This window comes from Electrophorus electricus, chromosome 6 (genome assembly GCF_013358815.1).
Source record: "Electrophorus electricus isolate fEleEle1 chromosome 6, fEleEle1.pri, whole genome shotgun sequence".
Lineage (NCBI taxonomy): Eukaryota > Metazoa > Chordata > Actinopteri > Gymnotiformes > Gymnotidae > Electrophorus > Electrophorus electricus.
Window position 1 is genome coordinate 12,490,530 of NC_049540.1, and position 27,125 is coordinate 12,517,654.

General features: G+C 40.9%; 3 protein-coding genes across 8 annotated transcripts; all 3 read right to left on the reverse strand.

The window, feature by feature from the left end:
- Positions 1 to 1,446: 1,446 nt before the first annotated feature.
- sebox (SEBOX homeobox) lies at positions 1,447 to 3,330 on the reverse strand. The gene is made up of 3 exons (XM_027017752.2): positions 3,120 to 3,330; positions 2,656 to 2,858; positions 1,447 to 2,463 (listed from the first exon to the last, which is right to left on the reverse strand). Exons 1-3 carry the CDS (start codon positions 3,217 to 3,219, stop codon positions 1,777 to 1,779), a joined length of 990 nt encoding a protein of 329 aa, XP_026873553.2. The 5' UTR covers positions 3,220 to 3,330; the 3' UTR covers positions 1,447 to 1,776.
- Positions 3,331 to 4,533: 1,203 nt separating this feature from the next.
- On the reverse strand, positions 4,534 to 19,082 carry LOC113582131 (platelet binding protein GspB-like). Of its 6 annotated transcripts, XM_035527500.1 has the most exons (23): positions 18,500 to 19,082; positions 14,016 to 14,115; positions 13,411 to 13,566; positions 13,104 to 13,259; positions 12,960 to 13,004; positions 12,622 to 12,813; positions 12,209 to 12,424; positions 11,569 to 11,862; positions 11,148 to 11,459; positions 10,875 to 11,045; positions 10,431 to 10,781; positions 10,082 to 10,297; positions 9,664 to 9,792; positions 9,313 to 9,492; positions 9,058 to 9,171; positions 8,593 to 8,865; positions 7,720 to 7,974; positions 7,560 to 7,622; positions 7,372 to 7,435; positions 7,106 to 7,231; positions 6,882 to 7,002; positions 6,397 to 6,548; positions 4,534 to 6,127 (listed from the first exon to the last, which is right to left on the reverse strand). In XM_035527500.1, exons 1-23 carry the CDS (start codon positions 19,028 to 19,030, stop codon positions 6,001 to 6,003), a joined length of 4,344 nt encoding a protein of 1,447 aa, XP_035383393.1. In that variant the 5' UTR covers positions 19,031 to 19,082; the 3' UTR covers positions 4,534 to 6,000. The 6 variants fall into 6 exon arrangements, with proteins under 6 accessions (XP_035383393.1, XP_035383392.1, XP_026873557.2 ...); XM_035527499.1 differs by having other exon boundaries at positions 12,960 to 13,259; positions 13,411 to 13,524; XM_027017756.2 differs by having other exon boundaries at positions 12,960 to 13,259.
- A 1,181-nt stretch (positions 19,083 to 20,263) lies between these two features.
- On the reverse strand, positions 20,264 to 24,012 carry LOC113582127. Its single transcript, XM_027017753.2, has 5 exons — positions 23,906 to 24,012; positions 23,073 to 23,441; positions 21,525 to 21,644; positions 21,374 to 21,424; positions 20,264 to 21,073 (listed from the first exon to the last, which is right to left on the reverse strand). Exons 1-5 carry the CDS (start codon positions 23,967 to 23,969, stop codon positions 20,952 to 20,954), a joined length of 726 nt encoding a protein of 241 aa, XP_026873554.2. The 5' UTR covers positions 23,970 to 24,012; the 3' UTR covers positions 20,264 to 20,951.
- Positions 24,013 to 27,125: the final 3,113 nt, after the last annotated feature.

A 27,125-nucleotide genomic window follows, 5' to 3' on the forward strand; every position in this document is an offset into this window, starting at 1 on the left:
GTAGTCTATGCCGCCATCTGCTGTTAAAAAAAGGTGCACCCTGAACAGGTCTCCCTAGGCGAGATCTCGCCAAAGATTGAGATTTAACTGGCACCAAACTATATGTAAATTAAGGGAATGCAGCACACACATTTGCTGCTAATCCCCATTCTCTGAAAAAAGACAAAATAGACATCAATAGCTAAGTATATTTTTGCAGGGGCACTCATTACATGGTGTACTGGTCAGCCAGTGTGTTATTCTATGTCCTGCTCATAACTAAATAAGCACATATCCCTTCAATATCTCTTCAAGATTAAAGGATGTAAATGCATCTGGAACACACACAATCCAACTCACACAAACTATATCTGAATAAGAATGTAGATTTGACACCTGGATTAGGGGATTTTATTTTATTTTATTTGAAGATTATTTTACAGTTGAGATTATTATGATATGAAGAGATCACTGTCCAGCAGGTCAGGCAAACTGTCAGGTCTGCAGTCAAATTTCCTCTGTAATAACCACAATTGTAATTCACTGTCCAGATCCACAAATCCACATACAACTTAAGCCCCTGTTAGGATGACAGAACTTTAACCCTAAAATTTTACTCATTTAGTCTTTAAGTATATACTTGACTTGCTTTTTATTTGCAACCTGTCCACTTACCAGAGAGAAATATTTTATTACTTAGAAAACAGCACTTGTGCATTTTATTAGGGCTTGACATTATATGACCAATAGCACTACATAGGAGATCAATAAACTAGATGCTATTACTTTTAGGACAAACTAAACAACACTAAAGCTTTCTGAAGGCTTGGCAAGGCCTTTATAAACATAAAATCAAATATAGTGTGACCTTTATAATGGTCTTTTTTAAAAGTTATGATAAAATCCTAACAAACAAGTACATTTTGATGGGTATAGTATACATTGCATTAAGCAATGGTATTAATTATATCATCAAGAATATTCTGAATTATATTGTTCCCTTTTATATTTAATTTTCTTTTATATATTTCAACATGTTTAGCATATATCTGGTTGCATCAAGCTTTGAACATGTTCAGAAATGTTATGAAAGCATGAAATGGAATTTGGAACAAAAAATTGGGACTGTCTATTCAAAGGAAGCAATTCATTTAGACAAAGTAATTAATTCAAAGAAAGCAATATGCAAATACAGGAATAATAAGAATACATACACAAGGTTTTCTGAAAAACAGAAAGTTTTGAGGGGGAAAAAACAGAAGGCCTAAGTGTGAGAAGAAATCACAGAAAATACAGTGAGACAGGATGTGCGTTTTTAATAAATGCACAATACAGGTTGTTGTCTTGTAAATTTTTATTTTCCAGAAACAATAAAATAAGGTATGTAGGTAGAAACTTACATAATATTTTGACATAAATATAAAATGACAAATATTTAAAATACAAATTTAGGCCATTTATAAAGAATTCATCAAAACACACTGCAACATCTCAGATTAGTCTTTATGAATGTCGTCAGATTGCACTACACTTAACTAAGAAAACAAATACCTCAGTATTTCAGTATTAGTAAACTTGCTTCCAAATACAGCGAATTCAGATTAAATATAAAGATTAAACACAAATGGAATGATATCAAGCTAACACAGAACTTTGACACTTGAACCTGAAACTGGGCACTGCCCATGTCACCTTAAAAAAAATCATCATAAAAAAATAAGCATATATACAGATCTTAAGAAAATTCGTGATTTTGAGCAATAGAGGTTGATTGGAAGCTTCTCAGTTCATATGACGTCAGAAGTCTGCCAAATTGGCAACTACAGCAGCACTGTATATGAGGTCAGAGATGTCTCCTAGGGGGGTCTGGGGAAAGGATCCAACAGACTGTTCATGTTTGTGCAGGGGCCCCTCCAAGTAGCTTTGTGCAGCAGGCGAAGGGATCACCTGGTGCATGGACTCAGAGGAATTCCTGTTTGGATTAGCATTACATTGTGCTTTACCTGCATGCCCCGAAAACCCCCCATATGGAGCTGTACTGGCGCCAGTCTGCATGAACTCACTCCACTGGTGCTGGGGTGAAGAGTGGACTGGCCTCCCTATCTGAGCTGTGGACATGGAGGGAGCGCTGGGTGGATTCGCTGGTCTGGTGCCCCAGGGGAGCACTCCAGGGAGGTCAGGAGAGACGGGTGCTGCAGTCGGTGTAGGATGGGGCAGATTCTGAGACCAGGGGCATAGGCCTTGTCTGGCCCAGTTAAGACTACATGGCTGTTGCTGGTGGTGGTTGTTCCTGTTGGATGCCTGGTACCTTTCTGGTCTGCTACTTGGTTCTGGAACAGCAGAAGTTGGAAAACTGCTGCCAGGATGAGAGAAGCTGGTTGCTAGGTTACAACTGGAATTGATTGCTCTAGCTGGACTTCTCTTCACTGGTCTGGTTAGTCTGCCACTTTTGATGCTCCGAGCACGTCTGTTCTGAAACCACACCTGTCCATGGAGAAGACTAGTTAAATAAATTATTACACAAACTAAACAGGTCTGAGTTTAAGTAAGTACACAATGTCCGTAATGATTATAATAAATATCACAGAAATTAACATATATATTATATATACAGTATATGACTTAGAAATTTGGGGGAAAAAACATTTAAAGAAAATTTCAATATGTCTAGGTTACCTGAATTTTGCTCTCGGGAAGCAAAGTGAGGGCGGCAAGTCTCTCGCGCAGAGCGATATCTGGGTATGGGGTTACCACGAAAGCGCGCTCCAACTCAGATAATTGCGCACGGGTAAAAATAGTTCTTTTTCGTTTTCTTTGTCCTTCGGGCTGCCCTGTCCTGTCTGGCTCCGGAGAGGATACTGAGTGCTCGTTTGTAGAATCTGATGAGATAAAATAGGTGAATTTCAGACTGTTTTTCGACTAGTCTGGCAAGTTTTATGAAGCTGTTATAGAAGGGCGAAACATCCCCAAAATCATCTGTTATAAATAATCAAGGATTGGCAGTCTTTCTTTCGTCGTGCTTCAACTAAAACTTATTACTATTAACAAGACTAAAAGTCCTTCAAATATGCATGATACAAATGTGCATAACACAAATAATGCATTATCTGTAAGAAACGTAGTATTTGCCTTGTGCTCACCTGTAAACCGGACCTCGTTTTTGTTGAAGATAATTTCAGTCTCTCCATCTTCATTCATTTTATGTACATAATCAAACGCCTGGTCCACAAACAAAGCCATAATTCCTGACCTGAAGACCTTATGGTTTACTCGCGTGTCCACCCAAACAGCGCCGCAGAGGTTCCCTTATCGTCTGCGCCCAGCACTGAAATGTAGCCCAACTTTCCAAGATCTACCTGCTTTATACTCTAACCTTTCACACCCCAGCGTCCCCACCTTTCAATAAGGTGTTGGCGTATGTGTCACCAGTACCTTGTGTCTGCCCGTGGAGCACGACTTTGTCTGACCTAACAGCCATTCAGACTGGTGTTCGCGCCTTTGATCCGCGCCCCCCTCCCCAACTCCCGTCGAATGACCCTTCACCAGTGCGTCTGACAGCTTTTTAACCGTCTCCAATGGGTAGTACCTCTTGAACAGGAAAGCACAGATAGGCTACGGATGTTGTCTGATGGATATCCTAGAGTAATTATGTCATCGTTGGTCTTTTATCACGCAAAACACCACGCTTTGCACCCGTGCGCCCTTCGAATATCAAAGGCTCATGGTATTTCATCTTTTTGTCTGTCTTCAGCCTTCTTCAGTGATGCACTTTATCCGCTGTGACATTACAGGCCTTAACTATGAAAATAAGACTTTGCACAAATCATTCACTTTATAACCAAAATCCTTGCTTAATTAACAGTAAAATACTGAAGGTGGTGTTTAATCTCTATGCTACAATCAATCGAGGGTTCTCGTAGTAAGACAAACTGTAAACATGTAAGCATGTAAACATGTAAGCATGTACTAAGCGTGTAAACATGTAGGCACGTAGTAAGCATGTAAACATGTAAGCACGTAGTAAGCATGTAAACATGTAGTAAGCATGTAAACATGCAAAACGTAAACACGTGCATGTTATAAGTAGCTTGGTAAATCCTCGGTAAATCCGATCTTCTTCTGTGGATATATCAAAGGTTAAATGATTGTCTGAAGAATGATATTACTTGGGCGGATTAAAAACGGTGGACAACGGTGAGCCCGAATGGACAGTAATCTGAATCAAAGATTATTTGATTACTTTACTAATCTATGTGGTCCAGAACTTTACCCTCATGAACCCCTGTTGCTGTCAACCTGAGGTCTGCTACAAGCGCATTGCGTATAATTTCAGACAGAATGTGGAGGATATTTCCCTGAATTTAAGTCAGATGTTTAATTGTTTTATCGAAACCCCGTTTGATGTCATTTGTATTTGTTTGTGAAGGCATAAAATATATGTAACGTGTTAAACGCAACCTTTCTTTTTAGTTTTCTTTCAACTCCTTGTCTCATTCATTACCATAATTAACCCTGAGTAGGCTACCTGCGCCTGGAATACACAGAACTTCAAAATAGCGGATTGCACAGCTTTTAATATCAACGGCCCATTAATGGTGTCATTAGCGACAATCACAGAGCGGTCTGACCAAGAGGGTGTGAAAAACACAAAACACATCAGATAAAGTTCAACTTTTCCCTCAGCAAAAAAAAGAAAAAGAAAAAAATACATTTACCAGTATAGTTCTATACCAGTATAGAACAGTATAGTGAATTCACACAAACACGTTAAATGTATATAAATGTATACTTATAAGTATGAAATATGATAACTAGCATATTTTATCATCTGTAGTAAACATATACAAAAGAATCAGCTTTTCAGAACAATCATTTATTGATTGACTGATTGGGAACATTGGGGAAAGAAAACAGTTAATTCTTGTTTGTCAGAAATAACTGCTACGTCACTCTTTGTGTCAGTTTTTGATTTTGCTGTACACCTTTATTTGCAGTAAAACCACATTCAGTGGCCTAATATCTCCTCTTTCTGACTCATAATCAAACCACACAAATACTCTCAAAGTTATGATACCCAGCAATCACCCAATCTGTCCCAGGCTCTCCTCAACAGCTTAGACAAAAGGAATTCGCTGTAATGTCCTTCGGTGCAGCACTTAACACAAGTCCTACCTCAGTGAATGGCTTTCTTCAAAAAACCACTGTAGTCACTGATAACCTCCTTCCTTCACCACAATGCAGCAAACCTTTCTCGAATACACAAACCCTTTATTTTTACCTTAAAATCACACTCTGACCCTTTTATGGCCTTTCCAGTAGTCTTTCTCATGATCTCACTCTACTGCACGCTGTAGTATGAAGTGACTCCGAAGGGAAGGCCCAGGGGAAGTAACTATAAAAAAACCATCGAAAGCACCCTTAAAAAAAGCCTCTAGCTTCTCAACTGGCACTCTCAGTTCCTGGCACGCTCTCTCATTCTACATGATGCGCCCCACATGATAAAAGCGCCGTGGCCATGTAGCACTTCAAAGCAGCAGCTTATGACAATGGTTAACTACATGCCAGGGGCTGTGCACAACGCATCACAGCTACAGTAGATATCTCCTCAAATATGCCAACACAGAGACGGGCAGTCTACCAGAATGGGGAATTTGCGTGAAAATTCATGCAACCAGCTTGGAGCAGAATTATGACAGAAATCACAGCATAGCAGTCATCAATTTCTCTAAAAAACTTTCATCATGTCTCCTATCTACTGCCATTATGTTTCAGCTGTTACTGCATGCATTAATACATCATAACATATCTATAAAATTCATACTACAAGAGGATACGAGGCTCAGGGCTGTGCTACAGCACTACTTATAACAACTATAATCATGATTCAGTAGCAGATATTAGCCTAAAGCTAGTTTGGTGTTAAATTGAGCAAGCAATGTTTCACAATAGCAGAAATAAGAAGCAAGATAAAAAAAAAACCTAAAACAGGCCAGCTACAGAGTTGCTGACTGGTGAGAGACGTCACTCAAATCTCCTGAGGTGGTTGTACAGGGATTGCACATATGTAAACACACACATGGGGTCAGGGTTCTTCCCCATGGCCATCATGTCATCCACCTCGATCAAGCGAATGCAGTCTGCCTTCTCTCTGAGAGGGAGTGAGAAGAGTTGTTAAGGTCAGGCGCTCAAAGCAACCCTGTGTAATGTAGACACTCATAGCGACAAACTTACATTTGCATTTAAATAATAATAATGCAACAGTCATAATAATAATACATGTTCATATTCACAAATATTTGTTCACACCCATGCACTCACGCCCACATAACCACACCACACCCCACCCCCAACACACACACAAACATCCATCCATACAAACACACACACACAAACACACACGCACACATACACACTTACTCTGCAGTGGTGAAGGCCAAATCAAGGTTGTGTTTGTGATGAGCTGGGTTCAGCTCGTTGTAATCAAACTCGGTGGGGAAGAAGGAGTGGACTAGAGCACAGAAGGCCATTCCATCAGTCCAACTGGAGGAAAAGTTATGGATATCTATGTGCTGAGGGAAAGACCATGCGGGAGAGACAGAGAGAGAGAGACAGAGTCAGAAAGCGGTGTTAGGTCTCAAGGTTTTTGCTGTACTGAGCACTTAATGGGAAAGGGATAGCAGCCCTGCACGCATGCACACGGCCCGAGGAGGATGGGATCTAGGGAGCTTTTCCTTGCCACTGTCACCCTTGGTTTGCTCACTGGGGGCTTGGACTTGGACATTTGTAAAGCTTCTCTGTGACAACTGTTGTAAAAAGTGCTATAGAAATCAATTTAGGTTTTTGATTTTTTTGATCTGCTCACCCACGTAAGCGTATGTAACCGACCGTGTCCCTTGACCGACCTGGTAGCCGATGGTTTTGGAACAGCACCACTCCAACAGAAGCTGCTTGATGCTGCTGGCACTGCTGACGCCGAAGCTCTGAGACCTCCTTAGCTTAGGCTTTGATTCTGCGGTCTTAGTACTGAGGAGACAAAGGCCATTTTCAGACACAGTTTGGAATGCAGTGTGTGCATTGCAATAAATATCTAAAAATAGTTAAAATAATAATCATCAGATCGAGGAACCTGGCATGCTCAGAATTCATTTGTTCAAACAAAGCCTGCTTGCTCTCGAAGCCCACATTCCGCGGCAAAGTTTGTGACCTCACCAAACTCCTCCCAACGGCCACGCTGTCAGACTTCTTGATTAAACTGCAGATCAAATTGGAATCACATAAACGGAAATGGTTTCCTTACATCAGAATTTCTTTAATCTCTTCCTGTGGAAAATCTATGCTTCTGCTTTAAAAATAACATTTAGTAAAAACACATTGTCATGCTGTACTTCTTACTTTTCCCTGACAGGTTTTGAATCAGAGAAGGGAGTTGGCTTGGAAAACATGGCTGAACTCTTGTCTGAGGAGAAAAAAGAAATGGGATACTGCAATATTTACCATCAATACCATGGTAAAATGTATTTCAAGACACTCAGGTATAGCATGAATGGGCAGTGTGAAACTTTGCCAGAAGAACACATTACCTTCAGGGTTACATAAAACTGTATCTATCTTCTGGCTAGAGGTCCATGGCTTTACTGCAGATACTAGAGTAAACAAATAAACAAACCCATGCAATAACAGCAGAAGAAAAGGGATTTAGGGCTGTTTAATGATTAGGTAATGGGACTATGTTTAACTCACCTGGTCTGCTGGGAGAATCTGTAGTTATTTTAGGAGCTGTGGTACCTGATGCTGATTGGCTGAACAGCAAAAGGTTAAAATGTGGTGCAGAGTTAATGTGTGTTTGTGTAAGGTTGGTTGGTCTGCTGATGGACTTGGGGCTTTTTGGGATTTGGTTGTCTTGGGTGATGTTTTTGTTGCACAGTGCTTGTCCTGACATGGATGTGTATTTGCCACTGAATGATGACGTCATTTCCTGTGGCATTACAGAGTTCCCTGATTGGATGACATAATAAGAACAAGAATCTCATATAAAATCTTAAAAATGATGTTTAAGTGACTTTACCCACTAAAAGTAAATTGCTTAGACAAACTAGTTTTCAGATCATTAAACAGGGATTTGTGGGTAATACCAGTAGAGACAGTTGGGCAGGTTGGGTTGGGTTGGTTGGACATCAATAAAGTCAGCTAAAGGAAATACTAATACTGGTGCATTGCTTTGATAACATGAATAATAATACCCACTTCCCTTCTTTTAAAGGTTTGCTCAATCATTTAATTCTCTAAAAAGAAAAACTAGGCCTACTTTGCTAGAATTTGTTCCCTTTATGGCATATGATTTGAAAGATAAACAATAATGCTAGATCAACTTAATCTGAAATCTAAACATAAGCTTAAATAAATTTCTTTCTTAATAGCAATTCTTTAATAGTAAGTGCTTAAGTAATTCTGCTAAATTCCATAAATGTAAATGTAAATGTAAGTGTTTAGGAAGCATTTCTGTATTTTAGTGCTTTGGGAGGTTTGGTGAATACCAACATACATACAAAATAATGAAAATTAAGAAAAGGGGGAAATAAAAGATGTAGACAAATAATTGCTTGTGTTAATTACCGGAAGTAGTAGAAGGTTTAGCAATTGGTGGACAACTGTTAGTCCTCGGTACTGACGGGCCAAATGCCTTGGACTTTAATGGTGGGGAGGGGTTAGAGAGAGCACAGCTGGGATTGGCTGATCTTCTGAAGGGCTCGGGGCTCATGCGAATCATAGAATTCACTGGAGGTTGGGCTGTTGCTGTGGTTACGGATGCATGGTTGCATTGGCCATCTACAACTGACCTCACTTTCTGTGATGCTGAAGAATAAACTGAGGAATATCCAGAATATTCTAGCCATAAGAGGAAAAACAAAGATAAATGGCAGTTTTGACTAATGGAAAATGTAGTTTTATTTGTGCTATTATGCATGGAATTTCTGACAGCAAGAGAAGAGAGAGAGTGTGAGAGAGAGGGAGAGAGAGAAAGTGAAGGAGGCAGAAAGAGGGAGGGAGACAGAAAGACAGAGAAAATCCAGAACGTACCACTTTCAGAAAGTGATTCTGATCTTCTAGTCAGAGAACTTATTGAGAGCTGAGGTTGGGAAAAAACACGAGACATCCCCAGTGACCTCACTTCCTGTGAGCCTGGAGAGATATCTGATAGGAAGAATATAACATTTGGGTTTTGCTTCTAAAGAACCATCTCATGGTTTCTTATCAATCATTTAACATGTTGATGATGTCCCAGTGATGTACATTACACCATTTCACTGTTCCCACATTTGGAAAGAGCAGTACCTAGTTGTGATGATGCAGACGACAGCTCTGGTTCGTGATTGACTGGTCTCCGCTGAGTTCTAGGGCTCATGGAAGCTATAGAAGACACAGCAGGCTTGGTGAAGGTCGCATGCTGACTGTTTACAGATGACCTCACTTCCTGAGACACAGATGAATATACTGACGAGTAGGCAGAGTATTCTGAAAGAACAATGAATAATAAATAAAGAAAATCATGATGAAAAATTGCAAGCAGTGCTATTGGAAAGAAAAAGACATAATACAGAACAAAGAATAGAAAGTCTCAAAAGAAACAATAACTTGTTTAGTATAATAGTTCCACCTGAAGTAAGAGACATGCATCTGATTTACCACTTCCAGATGGTGATCCTGCACGTTCATTTATTAAACCAACTGACAACTGAGGCTGTGACAAAGTACGAGAAATAGCAGGGTAACTGTCCATGGCTGACTTCACACCCTGCTGTTCTGAAGAGGAATCTGATTGGGCAAGAAAGCAACTATTTCAGTTAATTGTTCAATAAAAGCACAAGGGACAACCTGAAAAGCAGGTGTTAAAGAGAAAACAACAGATTTGCACTGGCAACCTTTTGAGTAGTAATCAGAAGGTTGCCAGTTCAAATCCCACCACAGCCAGGTTGCTGCTGTTGGGCCCCTGAGCAAGGCCCTTAACCCTCCGTTGCTCAAGCTGTGTTCAGTCAGAATTGTAAGACACTTTGGATAAAAATGTCAGCTAAATGCCAAAATAGAAATCTAAACTTGACCTTACGTGGCACTGTGGCTGGGCTGTGGTCGAACGGTGAGGTTTTGTTAGACTGAGCATGAGCCTGGACATGGTTGAGACTGGCACCCTTGATTCGTCTTCTGGGAACATGAGGGCTTATTCTTGTCATGGAGGAAACAGGAGACTGAGGAATAGCCATGGCACCAGACTCTTGATATACATTACTGAGAGATGATATTTTATCTGGATGTGAAGAGTGGTCTGGTGGGACAAAATACAGGAAAAACAATGCTGATCTATTCTGATCTATATTGTATATTATACAATTACAGATTTAATAGTCATTACTAGAATATTTAAAATCTGGCAAATTCAATCATTCATGTCAACGCACCAGAATTAGTAATGACAGATGTAAGTGAAGGTGTAGCTAACTGGCCAAACTGTGCTTTCTTTGCGGGAGTGGGGGATTCAACAGGTTTACAATCAGTGGTGCCAGTTTGGACAGGGTTGAGGTTGGAAGTACGGGAGGGCATGGGGTTTAGGTTGGTGGAAGGAGCCTGAGCTGAGTTAAAGCTTGTTGGCGTAGTCTGAGTGTTTAGGTCCATGTGAATATTTAAATCTGATGCAAGTCTGCTTGCAGGTGAGACAGGAAGTTGAGATTCTGCCACAGACTCTTGTGCTTCAAAAGGTCCGTTAGCAGATGATGTCAAGTTTTCTGAACCAGGGTTATTCACTAGTTGGTCTAAAGAGAAAAAGACGCCATATTTCAGCAAAGCCTGGAGTAAATCTGTAGCTGGATTCAGTAATGGCTTAAAAGAAGATAAAACTCCATTACATGAATGACCAGTTGTGTGGTTAGATTTGATATCTGGTGTTGGCATATATGTTGATTTTAATGGAGCATGGCTTTGGTTGGTTGATCTTAGAGGTTTTGGGCTCATGGGAACAGTCATACTGCCTACAGGTTCTGCATGTTGAGCTGTTGATCTGGGTGCTTTAGAAAAATCTAACAAAAATAACAGAAAATATTTTAATTTCACGAGCCACAAATAAAAAAGAAGGAATATTATTTTTATTTAATCACCATATCTAATGGAGGATTCCAAACCTTTTGTGAAATGGTCAGATGACTGCAATGCCAAGGAAAATGGAGTCACATGCTGGCTGGTTAAAGATGTAGTATACTCAGGAGCTGATAGGCTGAAAGTTGTTGGCCGCCTCCTAGCAACAGGTGAAGCTTTAAATGGTGATGCAGTCACAGCAGGTGTGAATGGAGTGGGGCTTTGGTTGGTTGATCGCAGAGACTTGGGGCTCACGGGTATGGTCATAGTGCGGGCATGTTGCTGTGGAGTTGTCATGACATCCGAGTCAAACTGGATGTTGGCCATTGACCTGACTACATGTGATGGCAATAAGCACTCTGATAGGAACAGAGAAACAAAAAAGTGGCAAAATCTAATAAACACTGAGGGAGACATGCGATATCCACAATTTTACAAAGTAAGAGAAAAGAAAAAGAAAAAGCTCACCAGTTCTAAAGGAGGATTCTGATAATTTTGTTGTGGGATCGATAGGTGTTGTCATAGATAAAGAGGTCAAATTATTGTTTGCAGATGTAGCCACATCTGAAGTTGACTTGCTGAATGGTCTTGGCTCCTTTATGGTGATGAATTGAGCAGCACTTTGATTGGTTGATTGCAGAAGTTTAGGACTCATTAAAATAGTTTCAGTATTGACAGGTAGCTGTGGTGTTGCTGTGGGGACCAGGCCAGTTTCTAGACAACTGGTTAAAGACTTCTCTTTCTGTGACTCCAAAGTATTTTCTGATTTGAGGTAAGAAGGAAAGATGTGATTATAAATATATAATCTCTCACACACACGCACGCACGCACACACACACACACACACACACACACACACACACACACACACACACACACACACACACACACACACACACACACACATATATATATATATATATATATATATATATATAGTGTATATATATATAGTGTATATATATATATAGTATATAGTGTATATATATATATATATATATATATATATATATATATATATATATATATATATATATATATAGTGAAAAACAATTATTGAAAAAAAACTATTGAAAGATTAGCTGTATACAATAGATGTTCCACCCACCATTCCTAAAGGAAGATTCATCTCTAATTACTGATTGCCAAAGCTGTAGTTGTTGCATTGTGTTAGTCATATAGTTTAGCTTGTTTGTTGTTCTTAGATGTCTTGAATTTTTGAGAACAGTCAAGTCACTGATGGGTTGCAGGGATGTTGCCATGGTTGCATTTGGTGTCTGATGACTAGAGATCTTAGACCTTCCTTCTTGTTCTGAGGAGTATTCTGTTTGGGTTCAAATGTCAAAAGCAGGATTTTGAATGATAGAATAAAAAAATTAATGATCAGACTGAGCAATAAACAAAAGAGTGTTTACTGTGGGAACAAAGAAGAAGAAAAATGTAAGAAAAAAGTATACAGTATTGAGAAATATAGTTTTATGGTATACAATTTCACTTCAATTAGCTCTGATGTGGACATACCACCAGTTGCATGGGTACACTGAACTGGTAGAGCTATGGTTTTGTTAAGACCAGAGCTGAGGTTGGTTTGTGTTCTGCAGGTCTTCAGAGGTATGCAGTTTAATGGTCTTCCCTTAACGTCTTCGGTTGTCTGGGGTGGCGCCACTGCGGGCATAGATTCATTGTTGCTTGATAATGCCATTTCCTCGGTCTCTGATGGTAAAAGGGAACCATCACAATTAGAGGTTCTATAGAGCTTTATTTCTATCATGTCATGTTTATGAATTAGCCACTATATCAGAACTATTAGGATATATATAATGTAGGATATATAATGTAGGAATTTGTAGATAATTCACCTGTTTTCAGGAGAGGATCTGTGTCTGGGTTGCCCATGGAGATGTCTGCAGGTGATTGTTCAAACAGGGGACTCTGTTGCATCATGGAAGACTGGACTTCATTAAAGTTGGTTGTAGCACTCTGGGAATATATGTCACCTATACCTTTCTGTGGTGTGGATCTCTTAGAAATAGCCAAGTCTCTTGCTCTGCTCATGGCAGTTATAAGGCACCGTCTTTGGCCCGTGGGTACATGTTGGTTAGCTACTGATGACATCACTTCCTGCGATACCGAGGAGTATCCAGAATATCCAGAACATTCTTAGAAGTAAAGAAACATAAAATAAAATTGCCACCATTTGAATGTTACAACAGAGAGAGTAAAACGGGGAGAGAGAGAGAGAGAGAGAGAGTGAGTGAGTGAGTAGGAGAGAATTAAATGAAAACTGATGTGAAAGAAAATTTCACCCACCAATTCCTAGAGGTGACTGTGGTCTAGGCTCTGTGTTAAGAGGTGGTTGAGAGGATGTCATGATTAAAGAATCTACATCCTGGATAGTGACCAGGGACACGGTTTCTTCAGATTCTTCACACAAATTTGATTGGATAAAAGATGTACCATGGTTAGTTAACAAAAATTAAAAAGCAATTTGAAAGCTTCTGTGATTTTTTTTTACACTTCAGATAAACTTTACATCCTGATAAAGCAGCTGTCAACAAAATTAGTTACTCTGAGAAAAGAAACTATAGTAAGATCCTTGACTTTGTATGCAGCAACTAAAATTTTAATCAGTCTGTTTCAGTGGTTTAAAACAATCAATAAACCTCCTTGCCTGTCAATTGTTTTGCACGAGCATTCGGCAAATAGAAGGGTATTCTAAAGGCTAAGCATGTCTTTGGAGGAAAATGCTTTAAAGGAAGGTTCAAAGTAAGGACTTGGGTTTAAAAGGGTTGTGTTGAGTCCTACCGTGGCTAAGTCTGGCATACGTTAAGAAGAACTGTTACATCAGCTACAGTAGCTTTGAGCTTTCTTTACTGAGTCAAGCTGATGTGCTAACACAAAATGTGTGCTGTTACCTGACACTTTTTCACATTCATTCTCCAGCCCAGCTGAATTTAAGGGGTCCTCCTCCTCTCCCTCATCCCCAGCCTCCTCCTCACCCTCTCTGCTCATCAGCTGAAGGAAGAGACAGAAAAAAGAGAAGAAAAAGAGACAATGTTGTGAATTTATAAATTCAGTTTGGTTACAAACAGTAACTGGTCACAGAAGGACAGTAGACAAATAGCTAATTTGCATGTAAACTGTAGCCAGTGCCAAAGAATCCAAGTGTACATTTTGCAACCCGTTTTGTAATCAGCATTGTGCCTTTTATGTATAGCCATGTGTCTGCTAAATAAAGAGACTGAAGGCGTGAGCCAATCTGCAGGGGGAGTTCTCGCCCTCGTTTCCAAATTATCCTCGGGGAGATAAGTAGGAAAATTGACTAATTCTGAAGAAGATGTGGTCTTGTGTTTCTGGTACGCAGTGGTGTGAATATATCAGACAGAGATCAGAGTTAATCTGAAAGTAAGTATGCACATTTGAGAAAAAAGCATGCATGGTTGTTAGCTAAGTACAAATAACCCGGCGGGCTAAACTGGGGGCTAAAGTTCCATACAAGGAACTCTTTCGATGTCTTGAAAAGAACACATATGCCCCTGGTGGAGGGAAACAGAACTGCAGGGTTATTTTAGTACAGCGGGAGATAATTTGGCTATTTTATTTAATTATTGTGATGTTTACCTAACATGAGCAATACTGAGCATGTTTAATTTTCTGTGACCTCTGCATAATTTCATTAGATAATTGTTATTTGTTGTTCATTTTTATTTGTTGCCTTTTTTGCAATAAAATTATAGTTGAGACTACTTGCTCAATAGATTTTGTCTACTTTGCATAAGCAGCATTCTTATACCTTTTCCAGCCTATGAACACCCACTAGTCTAATGAGTGCATCTATCAGCTTTAAACACTGGAATCCCCTTGGGAGAGCTCAAGAAGCAACTGTGTTGTTTTTCAAATAATATCTATGTGCCTTGAGCAGGTCTATTTCTGACCATGTATATTTCAGTAAAATATACACTTCACTGTACTGTACACTGTACAATTCACTGTACAGCAGGAACATTCACTACTTTTCAGCAGAGTACAAATATGAGTATAAGGATATGTACATGTGCCTTTGTATGAATAGCATGTCATTTTATATTTGTGATATTTATAGACTCAAAACAAATGATTATTTAACTGCAGTAACACTCAAATTATTGAAAAAAAACCCACCCACTAAAACACTAAAACAGGTTGGTTTGTTTTTTTGGGGGGGGATGGTTGTGTGTGTGTGGGGGGGGGTGGCTGTGTGTGTGTGGGGGGGGGTGGCTGTGTATGTGTGTGGGGTGGCTGTGTGTGTGGGGGGGTGGCTGTGTGTGTGGGGGGGTGTCGGTGTGTGTGTGGGGGGGTGGCTGTGTGTGTGTGTGGGGGGTGGCTGTGTGTGTATGTGGGGGGGTGGCTGTGTGTGTGTGGGGGGTGGCTGTGTGTGTGGGGGGGTGGCTGTGTGTGTGTGGGGGGGTGCCTGTGTGTGTGGGGGGGGTGGCTGTGTGTGTGTGTGTGGGGGTGGCTGTGTGTGGGGGGGGGTGGCTGTGTGTGTGTGGGGGGGGTGGCTGTGTGTGTGTGTGGGGTGGCTGTGTGTGTCTGTGGGGGGGGTGGCTGTGTGTGTCTGTGGGGGGGGTGGCTGTGTGTGTGTGGGGGGGGGTGGCTGTGTGTGTGTGGGGGGGGTGGCTGTGTGTGTGTGTGTAGGGGGGTGGCTGTGTGTGGGGGGGGTGGCTGTGTGTGTGTGGGGGTGGCTGTGTGTGGGGGGGGTGTCGGTGTGTGTGTGGGGGGGGTGTCGGTGTGTGTGTGTGGGGGGTGGCTGTGTGTGTGGGGGGGTGGCTGTGTGTGTGTGGGGGGGTGCCTGTGTGTGTGGGGGGGGTGGCTGTGTGTGTGTGTGTGGGGGTGGCTGTGTGTGGGGGGGGGTGGCTGTGTGTGTGTGGGGGGGGGTGGCTGTGTGTGTGTGTGTGGGGTGGCTGTGTGTGTCTGTGGGGGGGGTGGCTGTGTGTGTCTGTGGGGGGGGTGGCTGTGTGTGTGTGTGGGGGGGTGGCTGTGTGTGTGGGGGGGGGGTGGCTGTGTGTGTGTGTGTAGGGGGGTGGCTGTGTGTGGGGGGGGTGGCTGTGTGTGTGTGGGGGTGGCTGTGTGTGGGGGGGGTGTCGGTGTGTGTGTGGGGGGGGTGTCGGTGTGTGTGTGTGGGGGGGTGGCTGTGTGTGTGTGTGTAGGGGGGGTGGCTGTGTGTGGGGGGGTGGCTGTGTGTGTGTGGGGAGTTGGCTGTGTGTGTGTGTGTGGGGGTGGCTGTGTGTGGGGGGGGTGTCGGTGTGTGTGTGTGGGGGGGTGTCGGTGTGCTTGTTTCTGCAGTAGGAACAGCTGGTCATGGGGAAAGAGAGATAGGATACAGCAACTCAAACGGAAATTTTAGAGTGTGTCAAGCTCAATGGAACTCCCCCTCTTAAGTTCTTAAAGTCTAAAGATAGTCGTAACATCTAAACCCCTTCTAAATTGTATTACAAACTGGAGTTTCATTTCAACTCATCTCTGTACCTGCTACAAATGGGACAAACTTTGAATGTGGATTGAGTTTTGGGTGATATGATCCATATGCATGTAAGTCAAGTGTAACTGCTCGGGCTTGTTTGATAGCCTGGATATTGGGTTTACAGCTGTGTGTGTAAACATGCATTTTCGATGCAGGAATATATACTTAACATTAAACTATTGTCGGGGTAGACATGTTAACCATTTGTGCAAAAATAAATCTTTTTTTTTTTTTAACTATTATCGGGGTAGACATGTTAACCTTTTGTGCAAAAAGGAATCTTTAATTTCAGGTAAAAATGAATGTTATGTTGCAACCTGATTCAAGGTAAAAGCTTTTGGGTAAATGCAGGAGTGACTTCAATATGCATTCACAAAAACATGTAACAATAATCTTAATTCTCATTACTCTCTGATCCAAGGATTACATTGCTACCCAAATGGAAAGCCAGATGGGAACAGTCAGAATTTTGCAAAAAATTCCAAAACGCCTTCTTGCTTTCTCCCATATACAGTATCAGTCTAAACAACATTACCAATAACAATAACATCAATTACTCTAATAATGTGACAAGAAGGGGCTGGCTCAATGGTAGCTCAATGGTTAAGATAGACAGTGGTAGTTTGGCAGTTAATGTTGACAATGGTATCTTGGTGATTATGGCAGAAAATGGTAGCTCACTGTTTAAGGTACTCAACTACTAATCAGAATTTTGTCAGTTCAAGCTCTACCACTGCCAAGTTGCCCTGGTTGGGCCCCTGAGCAAGACCCATAATCCTCAGCCACATTTGTAAGTTGCTTTGAATAAAAGTATTGGCTACAAATTGTAATGTAAACCAAGGCAGACAATCAGTTATTGGATAATGGACTTCAGAGACCATATAGAAGTAATTTATGGGGGGTGTGGGGATGCATCAATGAGCCTTACTAAAAATATTAAAGCTTTTTACACTAGTCAGAGGCGGGGGGGGGGGGGGATGCGTGAGACTAATCATCACATGACATCTGTGACCAAAAGGGAGAACCATGTCACACCACATGAAACATCGGTTGAAAACCACAGCTGTTTTCACAGGCACAGAGACACCCAGGCAGCTCCAATGTATCCCCTGACAGAGCTAAACTGAGCTAAGTGTTCAAGTTTATAACACACGTTCAAGTGAAGTCTTTGCACTGTAGGCCCACAACAGGGAGGAGGGTTAAAGGTGATTGAAGGCCACTGTCATGCCTGCATGGCTAAGCAGTCCGCTAAGAGATCGGCGTGAGCTTGTAGAAGGACTGGACGGCAAAGCTCTGGGTGTGGTGAATGACACTGACAGCCTAAGGATGCACCATCAGGCCACACCCAGAGCTCACACAGAATGTTAGGAACAGCCACAGAGCTCCCCATCATAAATCAAAGAAGGAACACGGCTGGCTCCTGGTGTGAGCTATATGTTGTGATTTATGCTAGATATGTGGAGTCCAAGTGTGTTTGCAAGCCAGAGAACGCTGGTTTGTGAAATTGCTCACCGTGCACACAGAAAACAGGACTTTGGCCTACCAATCATGAGGTTTCATGCACAGGACAATGTGAGATCTTTCTGAACATTGTAAACCATCTATCTATTTAAAAAAAAAGCAAGTTTACAATAATACAGAAACCCTGTGATTGATTTCAGAAAATCTCTGTAACTACTAAAGTGCACTTATAGTTTCAGACAAATCATTGCCAAATTGCAAACTAGATCTTATTCATATTTAGAGATAGCTGTCATTCTTTGACATTTTGAAATGTTTGTGATCTTCTTCCTGAATGTTTCCACACATCAGAGCATTTCTGTACTTCAGATAATCTTCACTGACCATTAAAACATCAACCTGTTGAAGCATAAACTGCACGAATAAATAATAGCTTACACTGGCCTGATAACTGGCATCCATTATAACAGTGCTGCCTACAGATGCAGTGGTGGAGCTCCGGGAAGAGGTAGATATTGAATCTGCACACACAGACCCAGGGCCTGAGTATGTACTGGCCTGATCATCCATTTCACCTTCCCCTCCAGGGGATGCAACACATGGACTGCAGCACTGACTGCCCTGCTTCTTAGTTGCATTTTGAGTTTGGCTGGTCTGAGGAGCCTGGATATCCACATTTGTCGTGGAACCCGACTGGATCTGCATCCCCGGCAGGGCGTCCACCAGTTGGGCAAGGGCCTCTAGCCTCTCCTTTAGCTGCTGGTTCTCTTCCTGGAGCTTGGCGACCGTGCTGGCCAGGGGCTCTGTGTCCCTGCATGCTTCCTCAAGCCGCTGCTCCACAGCCCTCTTGAAGGCGGCGACGTCCACGTGGAACTCACGAACGACAGTGCGCAGCGCCCGCTCGAACCTGGCCAGCAGGGAGCGGCCGTCGTCGCCCTCTCCACCCGCCGCCACCAGTGCCGGCTCCATCACAGCAGAACGCCCGGAGGCGGGCGATGCATGCAGATGTTAGCAGGCGTCTGTCTGCGTCCCCGCCAGCGGGGTGTGTGAGGGGCAAGTGCGCTGCCAGGGCTCTTCGTCTCCTTGAACCCTCCTCCCAGGAGATGACAGCAACATGCCCTATTCAGGTGACAGAGGTGGGACTGAGAGGGACACAGTAGGGACAGTCTGGATCTCGGGTCTCCGAGAGGGAGCTAATTTTAGAGTGTATGTGCCGGCTGCGGCTAGTCTTTAAATTTTCTTTTTTTTGGGGGGGGGGGGGGGGGGGGGGGGCTTCAACTTCAACTTAAACTTAGCAATAAAGAATATGTAGGCTTTTCAAGTTGAAAACTAGTGCTGGGTGATCCTGCTATTTAAAATAGCAAAAGAAATAAAACTCTGCTTACATTTTATACCCCAGTAAATCATCAGTTCATCTCAGTTCAGTTAAATGCATGTATTTCTCCAACCTCTCCACTGCTGCACACCGGTGAACTGATCTGAGCAGTTATTTACTGTTTGTGCCACCTAGTGGTCATTTTGTCTGCGCCTTTTCAGTTTTTTTTTGTCTGTCCCTGAGTGGTTCGTGCACCAGATGGGACTCATTCGTCTGAATTCACTGAATTCAGACTAGATAACTCCATATCTGTAAAAGCATCTGGATTAATTCTTAGGACATGTTTTATGTTTTTCTGGTTTTCTGTTGTACTTTCCTGTTGGGTTTCTTGGCTTCTTATTATTACTTATTTTGTTCTTAATGTAGGGAGTGGTGTCAACCAGAGAAGGATGAGTAATTTCCTCACGAATTTACATTGTTCTGCTTTCCACTGTTACATTTGGTTTGCTTTATATATATACAAACAAAAATAGTGTTCTGAGATTAATACATTTTTTGCTCATCTTACTATACTTATAAGTTTCATACTATACTTATAACTTATAAGTTGCCATTAAATTGTTACGTGTTAGATTCTTGCTACATACTATAATAAAATAGCATTATTAGTTTTTAACAAGAGCCAGTATGTTATCTGTATAGATGTAGAAATTAGACATGTAAAGCATTGCAATCAGATTTTCATTTAATTATTACACTTGCATTAAAATATTTTGCTCAAATGTTGCTGTGGATTTTTCAGACCTAGCATTGCATATATGTTTTGCTCCAAATTAAGCATTCTACACACACACACACACACACAGAGTCACGCACACACACACACACACACACACACAGTCACGCACACACACACACACACACACACACACACACACACACACACACACACAGCTATATTATTTGAAATTAGCTGACATTTTCTTATGCACAAAGCCACATATGCAAACAAAACAAAACCACAAAAAACCCCAAATACCCAACAAATCTACAAATTTGAATTCTTTTCTAATATTGTGGCTGTTATATGTATATCACCAGCTGTTATATATCATCAGAGTTATATTGAGCTCCATTTATATAGAATGAAAATTATCCAGTGGAGACTAGAGACAGTTATCCAACATCTGACATTTTGGAAACAAACTCATGAATATGTGTCTGTAACATTACTAGGAGTTAGAAGTCAGCAGACAGCATGAGTGTCTGCTAATGTACTGGTGACAAAAATGAGACATTTCTATTTTTAAGCAGTTAACATCATCATCTGGTAACATCCTTTGTGAGTAGTTGTAGAATAAGTACAATAACTGCAATAAAATGATCCCATGTATATGATTAAATTAAGTAAGTTCAAAGATTTTGAGTGACAGCATTTGTTCAGAGAGGTGACATGTAAGCATTATAACAAATCAACTTGTAACTCTCGGAAGCATAAATACAAGAAGTATATAGAGAGTTGGAAAGTCCAACAGTTTATATTAAACTGCAAATACATTCACATTTACACACACATCAGTATTGTAGGTTGGCGTATATCTCCTCAGATCCCACATCAGATCTGGTCCCACAGCAGGCACAGACGGAACTATGATTTTCAGGCTCGTTGGCATAAACCCCACGTTCAGATTCAGCAACTTAAATGAAGAGATCAGTCACAACAAGTAAAGCTTTTATCATAAAGAAGAGTTTAGATATACAATTTGATAAGGTTCTCCAGTTCCAATCTTGTAAGATCACATCATCGCAGATTGATCTGTTTACAATGTTGTGGGTTAACACATACACTCCTAACTGCACATACAGTGTTTCTGCTGGTTAGCAATTAGGTCTCTTAAATGATAATGAACAATAAATCCATAATTTGTAAAACCAGGCTATTAAAATAGAGATGAAAATGTTTTCAATTAAGCAGTCTTATCAGTATTAATACTCACCAAACCAACTGTTGCCTTTCCTTTCATTGAATTCTATATTCTTCTCCTTCCCTGTGCAAGAGAAACAGAGCACCCTCTCTGATTGGTTGACAAACATCTTCATTCTGGAATTAATTCATTTTTCTCATCATATAAATTGAGCAACACTCACTGGTTCTTGTCCGGTGCAAGCAACACAGTGAAACCACAAGAACAAGAAGAGCGACTGCTCCTCCCCCAGCTATGAAGGGCCAGTTCTGCACCAAAGCATTCTGGGTATGAGACCCTTTCACTGAAAAATAGAAATGAAATGAAAACTTTATAAATTTGTGACAAAGATTGAGCAGGTGATAATAGCTTATAGTGAATGCAAATAATGCCAAAAGCAATGTATATGGCAGACATATATACATATATTGATCAGCCATAACCTTGAAACTATCTGCCTAAATATTGTGTAGGTCCTCTGTACCACCAACATGGTTCTGACCCACTGAGGCATGGACTCCAAAAGAGCTTTGAAGGTGTCCTATGGTATTTGGTACCTTTAAGTTCTGTTAAGGTGCGAAGTCAGACCTCCATGTATCAAACTTGTTTTTCCAGCAGATGCTTGAACAGATTGAAATTTGGGGAACTTGGAGACCAAATCAACATTATTAGGGAATACTGTTGCCATGAAGGGGTGTACTTGAGGTACAAAAATGTTTAGGTAGGTGGTACATGTCAAAAACTTCCACATGAATGACAGGATCCAAGGTTTTCCAGCAGAACTTTGTGTCCAGAATATACGGCCGGCTTGCCTTTTATCCATAGTGCATCCTGGTGCCATCTCTTACCCCGGTACGCAACACACACACACACACACACACACACACACACAGAGTCCAGTTCTGATGCTCGCATGTCCATTGTAGTCACTTTTGGTGGTGGTCAGGGGTCAGCACGAGCACTTTTTTACCTAATAATCTATCCTGTCTTTCTGCTGAGGTACACCTGAACCATCATCTCATTGAGCCATTGACTCTGTTGTAGCTCCTCCTGCATCCTGGCTACTTCCCTTGTTGTGGCTCCTCCCACCTCAATCACCACCCACATCCCCTTCTCCACATCCCTGGTTCCTTCCACTCCCAGAACATCAAGAATGCTCTAGGCTGACTGGACAGCTGTTTCTGTGTGGTTCCTGCACCAGATGGGTTGTAAAATGTGCTATATAAATTTCACTCACTTTATCCAGTCCAGAGTTACACAACAGCATACAGCATCAATGTGTGTTCTGACACCCTTCTATCATAGCCAGCATTAACAGTTTCAGCAATTTGAGCTACAATAGCTCTGCTGTGGGATTGGATCAGACGGGCTAGCCTTCAAGCCACTGTGCACCAGTGAGGTTTGAGCACCCATGACCCAGGTACACAAGCTATCCTTCTTTGAACCATGTTTGGTGGCTATTAACCATTGCATACTGGAAACATACTACAAGCCCAACACAATTTGGCCCTTGTCAAAGTCACTCAGATTCTAGTTCTTTCCCATTATTCCAGCTTCCAAAACATGAACATACCAACATGTGAACATCCCACTTCTTAACAGTTGCCATTGTAAAGAGGTTATTCTTTGAATAACTGATGTTATGGACTTCACCTGTCACTGAATTTAATGTTGTGGCTGATGTATATCCAGAACATAATGTGCTTTAAGAATTAGTGAAATATAAACTCACCTGTATGTAAGACAATCTCCTGGTAAGCAATGCTGCAGTTTGTCCCATTAAACAGCACACAGCAGTAGAGACCCAGATCAGACTGGTTCACTTTATGGAGAAGGATGGAGAAATTTCCAGATTCTGAGAGTTTGGAGAATGTTTTAATACGTCCGTTTTTGCTATTCCAGGACCTGACGTCACCCTGCAGAGTGATCTCCAGTAGATTAGGTATTGCTTTATTCTCCTGAGTCCACACTGCTCCTATATCTGCAGTCATGTCTGATCCGAGGAGGACCGGTTCAAAGTAACATGGCAGCAGAACATCAGTCCGCAGCTCAGTAGTTTTGTTAATTTTGTTTACAAGTTTTTTTTTGCATAGGCTCTCACCTGTTGTGAAACAATAAAACATAAATGTGTTAAACATTACATTAAATTCACTAACTAATTTTGCTTGAACATTACAAAAAGTGAAAGCTTTCATTTTTTCCAGAGTGACTCTACTTCCACTACAAGCACTCAAAAATCATAAGCTGGCACAGTGAAATTCATGTATTATAGCTTAAGGTGTTTGTGATGACTTTGGGAAACTGCATCCTGCAAGGTTAAAAAAAACAAACAAACAAACAAAATAGATTCTAATATTTAGCATTCTAATCAATAATACTGGGGTTGTTTACTCACATTTAATATGCTAATATACTATTAAATATACTAATTTAATATTCTTCCTTCTCTTAGAAAAGAAGAATATTCCAATTTGGTGTTATTTGAATAAACAAATTTTCTTTTTGAAATATAAATTAATAACAGCCATATTTGTTTAACACAACAATGAAAAAACAGTAACTTACCACTTATATGTAAAATATGCTTTAAAGACAGCCACATTGCCCAAAACATAATGCCAGAAAACATTTTCTAAATATATATATAGTACGGTGAAACGTGTTGTAGCAGTGTAGAGATCATTTACCATGCATTTGTGAGTGTTCAAGGACAAGACTGTCCCCACTTCCGGAACATTCTATTTATCATGTTTTCCTAATGTGGTATACATATGTGTGTGGGTATTTTTCTGCACACATAGGAAGTGCATAGCAGTGCATTTATATTTTTAATTCACTAAAAAGGCGAAGTTGGTATTTTAATGCTTAATAAAAATAGTAATGAAAAAGTAGAGTTACTGTACAGTTTTGGGGTTTGCAGTTTGCACTAATTATTTCAAAGAGCAGCAGAGGACATGTCCGTAACAAATATCCAGCCTTGTCACTTTTAAGTCACACACAGGAGCAAGAACAACAGTACTTTTTGGGTCAAGAGAAAGTAGATATACAAAGAAGCAGATTAACAGTAATGACACTGTTGAACTGTAATCTTTTTATTTACAGTGCTTCCTGTCATCACTGCATGTCGAGCAACTAAGGAAGCATGTGCTCATAACCATGACGTATTCATTTGCCCTGAAAGAAACTAGCGTTCATCACATTCCACAGGCAACTCTAGGCTTCCTCTGCCCAACCAGCTCACTGTGGCTACATTTGCACCTACCTTTACAAAGTGGCAAGAGCATGTTCTGTTGCTGTGAAAACATGTCAAACGAGAATATTTTCATCTTTTCTCTTCCAGAACCGTTGCCAAGAGCTTGCTAAGCTAGCAGACCAGTTCGCTAACATTATCTCTGTGGTGCCAGGACACCCCTGTGTCATGCATCTGGTCCCTGCTGGGTGTAGAATTGAGGCAGCAGTCCTTCAGAGATCCTGAGGTTTGTTACCATGCCATCAAGCAGAAGATACAAAGGATACTGCACATTGGCATCATCAAGCTCTCCAAGTGGACAGTTCCATTTTCCCAGCCTCAAACTGAATGGAAGCTGGAGGTTCAGCAATAGCTTCTGCCATCAAAGCAGAAAAGCAGTCTCCAGAAAAAAATGCACACAAAATCATAAGCAATAGCCCTGCTAAAGTAATTGCAATACCTACCTGCAGGATACAGTATACAGCAGCAGGCACAAGCCATTTACCAGAAACAAATGTCATTTGCAACAAAATTATGTGACATCACATCATATAGGATATTGGTGGAAGTTAAAGAACACTGACCGACTGCAAATTTCATTGAAAAGAGACCATCCTTAGTCCTGTTTAACTGGATTACTGGATACTGCAGCGCATTATGAGAAACATGAAAATACCATCACTGTGTTCATACGTTTTGATAGTATTTGTAGGCTGACAGTTTTTAATAAGTTCTCACATTTCAAACCTCATAAAAATGATATCATATAATGTGAAATGTTCCATTTTTGCCTTTAAGTATTCTTTAAAAAAAGAAATTCTGTATTGTGTAAAATACACATTGACCAATATAAAATATATAATAAATATAAAATAAATATAAAAGTAATATAAATAAATAAAATATAAATATAAAATAAATGTGAAGTAAAAATGTCATTATCATGATATTTTGCACATATTGCCCAGCACTACTGCAAGGCTCTGTTGATATTTATGTTGATACTAAAATATTTTTAACCTTAGCAGGTGAATCAAGACATTGTCAAGCTGATGGACGAAGAACATACGATCAGGACATACGATCACAATCAAACATAACACATAAAGAGGTAGCTACTTAAATCGAGAGATATTTTTGAGAATCATGTAAATTTCTTAACTAGTGGGTATTATATCATGTAGACTGCATCACTACCGTGAACACAAAATTAGAGGCCAAGAGTAAACTGCTTTATGATAAACACAAACCTTAATTTGGTGTCAAGAACATTATTGATGTGGTAGTCACAACTAGCTAGCTAGGTTTTCAAACAACCCTCATGAGGAAGAAACCTTGAAAGGAACCGAGACACAAAGGTGGGGGCCCATCCTCCTCTGGCCAACAACAGTCACCACAGAAGTAACAATTTTAAGAGAAAAATAAATAAAGAAAAATAAAATGGAAAAAAAATAAGTGTCTAGTCTGGTATTCTAGAAGTCTTGTCTGGTCCCGATGGTGTGTGCATGTCTGAAACCCCTCTCGCACAAGAACCTCCATCAAGGGCAACAGAGAAGTAGTTGGCTGCATTGGAGGTGTGGTGGGCTACAGCAGGGGACATCAGGGGGTGTCAGGACAGCTGAGACGGGTTGAGACATCATGACATCAGGGGTAGGTGTACATTGGCAGAAAAAGACGATAGATTATTAGGCATGTCCAGGTATGAGGGTGTATAAATTAGGGAACTATAATATGCAATGATGGATTCCGGCAGATCTAGCTATGGCAGGGTAGCGAAAAGGATGGAGCCAGAAGGAACCACATGCATAAGGGCACTCTGGAACACCAGCACTCTGCAACTCTCAGTCAACAAACTTATGTGACAAGAGAGATGATGTAATGGCATCATAACATCCCATTTTACCATAATATTCAATGCACATGGACCCCGAGATCTACACCTTTACCTAAGATGGGAAGTAGTTAATAAAATGCCTGACTGTACAGATAGATGTTCAGCATAGACTTAAATATTGAGACTGTGTCTGAGTCTCAAACATTTGCAGGAAGGTTATACCATAGTGTTGTGAGCTTTATAGGAAATGGCTCTGCTCCCTGTGGTAGATTTTCTTATTCTTGGTATTGGTAAAGAACCTGCAACTTTTGATCTAAGCAGATGTGATGGGTCATAATGCACTAGGAGCTCTCTAAGGTTCTTTGGTTCAAGGCAATTCAGTGCTTTGTAGGTAATTAGAAGTATTTTATAATCAATACGATATTTTACTGGGAGCCAATGTAAAGTAGTTAAGAAAGGAGTAATGTGATCAAACTTTTTAGTTCTACTAGAAACTTTGTCTGTTGAACTGGCTGGAGCTTGCTTAAGCACTTAGTGGTACAACCAGACAGTGAAGCATTACAGTAGTCCAATGGCACGGGACGCTCCCCCCCCACGAGTCATGTGGTATGGCCTGCCGCACGCATGGGGGTTCACACTTGTCTGTAGCCACGGGGTTTGTTGATGAGAGTTTGTTTGTCTATTTAAACCTCCATCAGTGTGTGTGTCGGGGTTGGTCATTG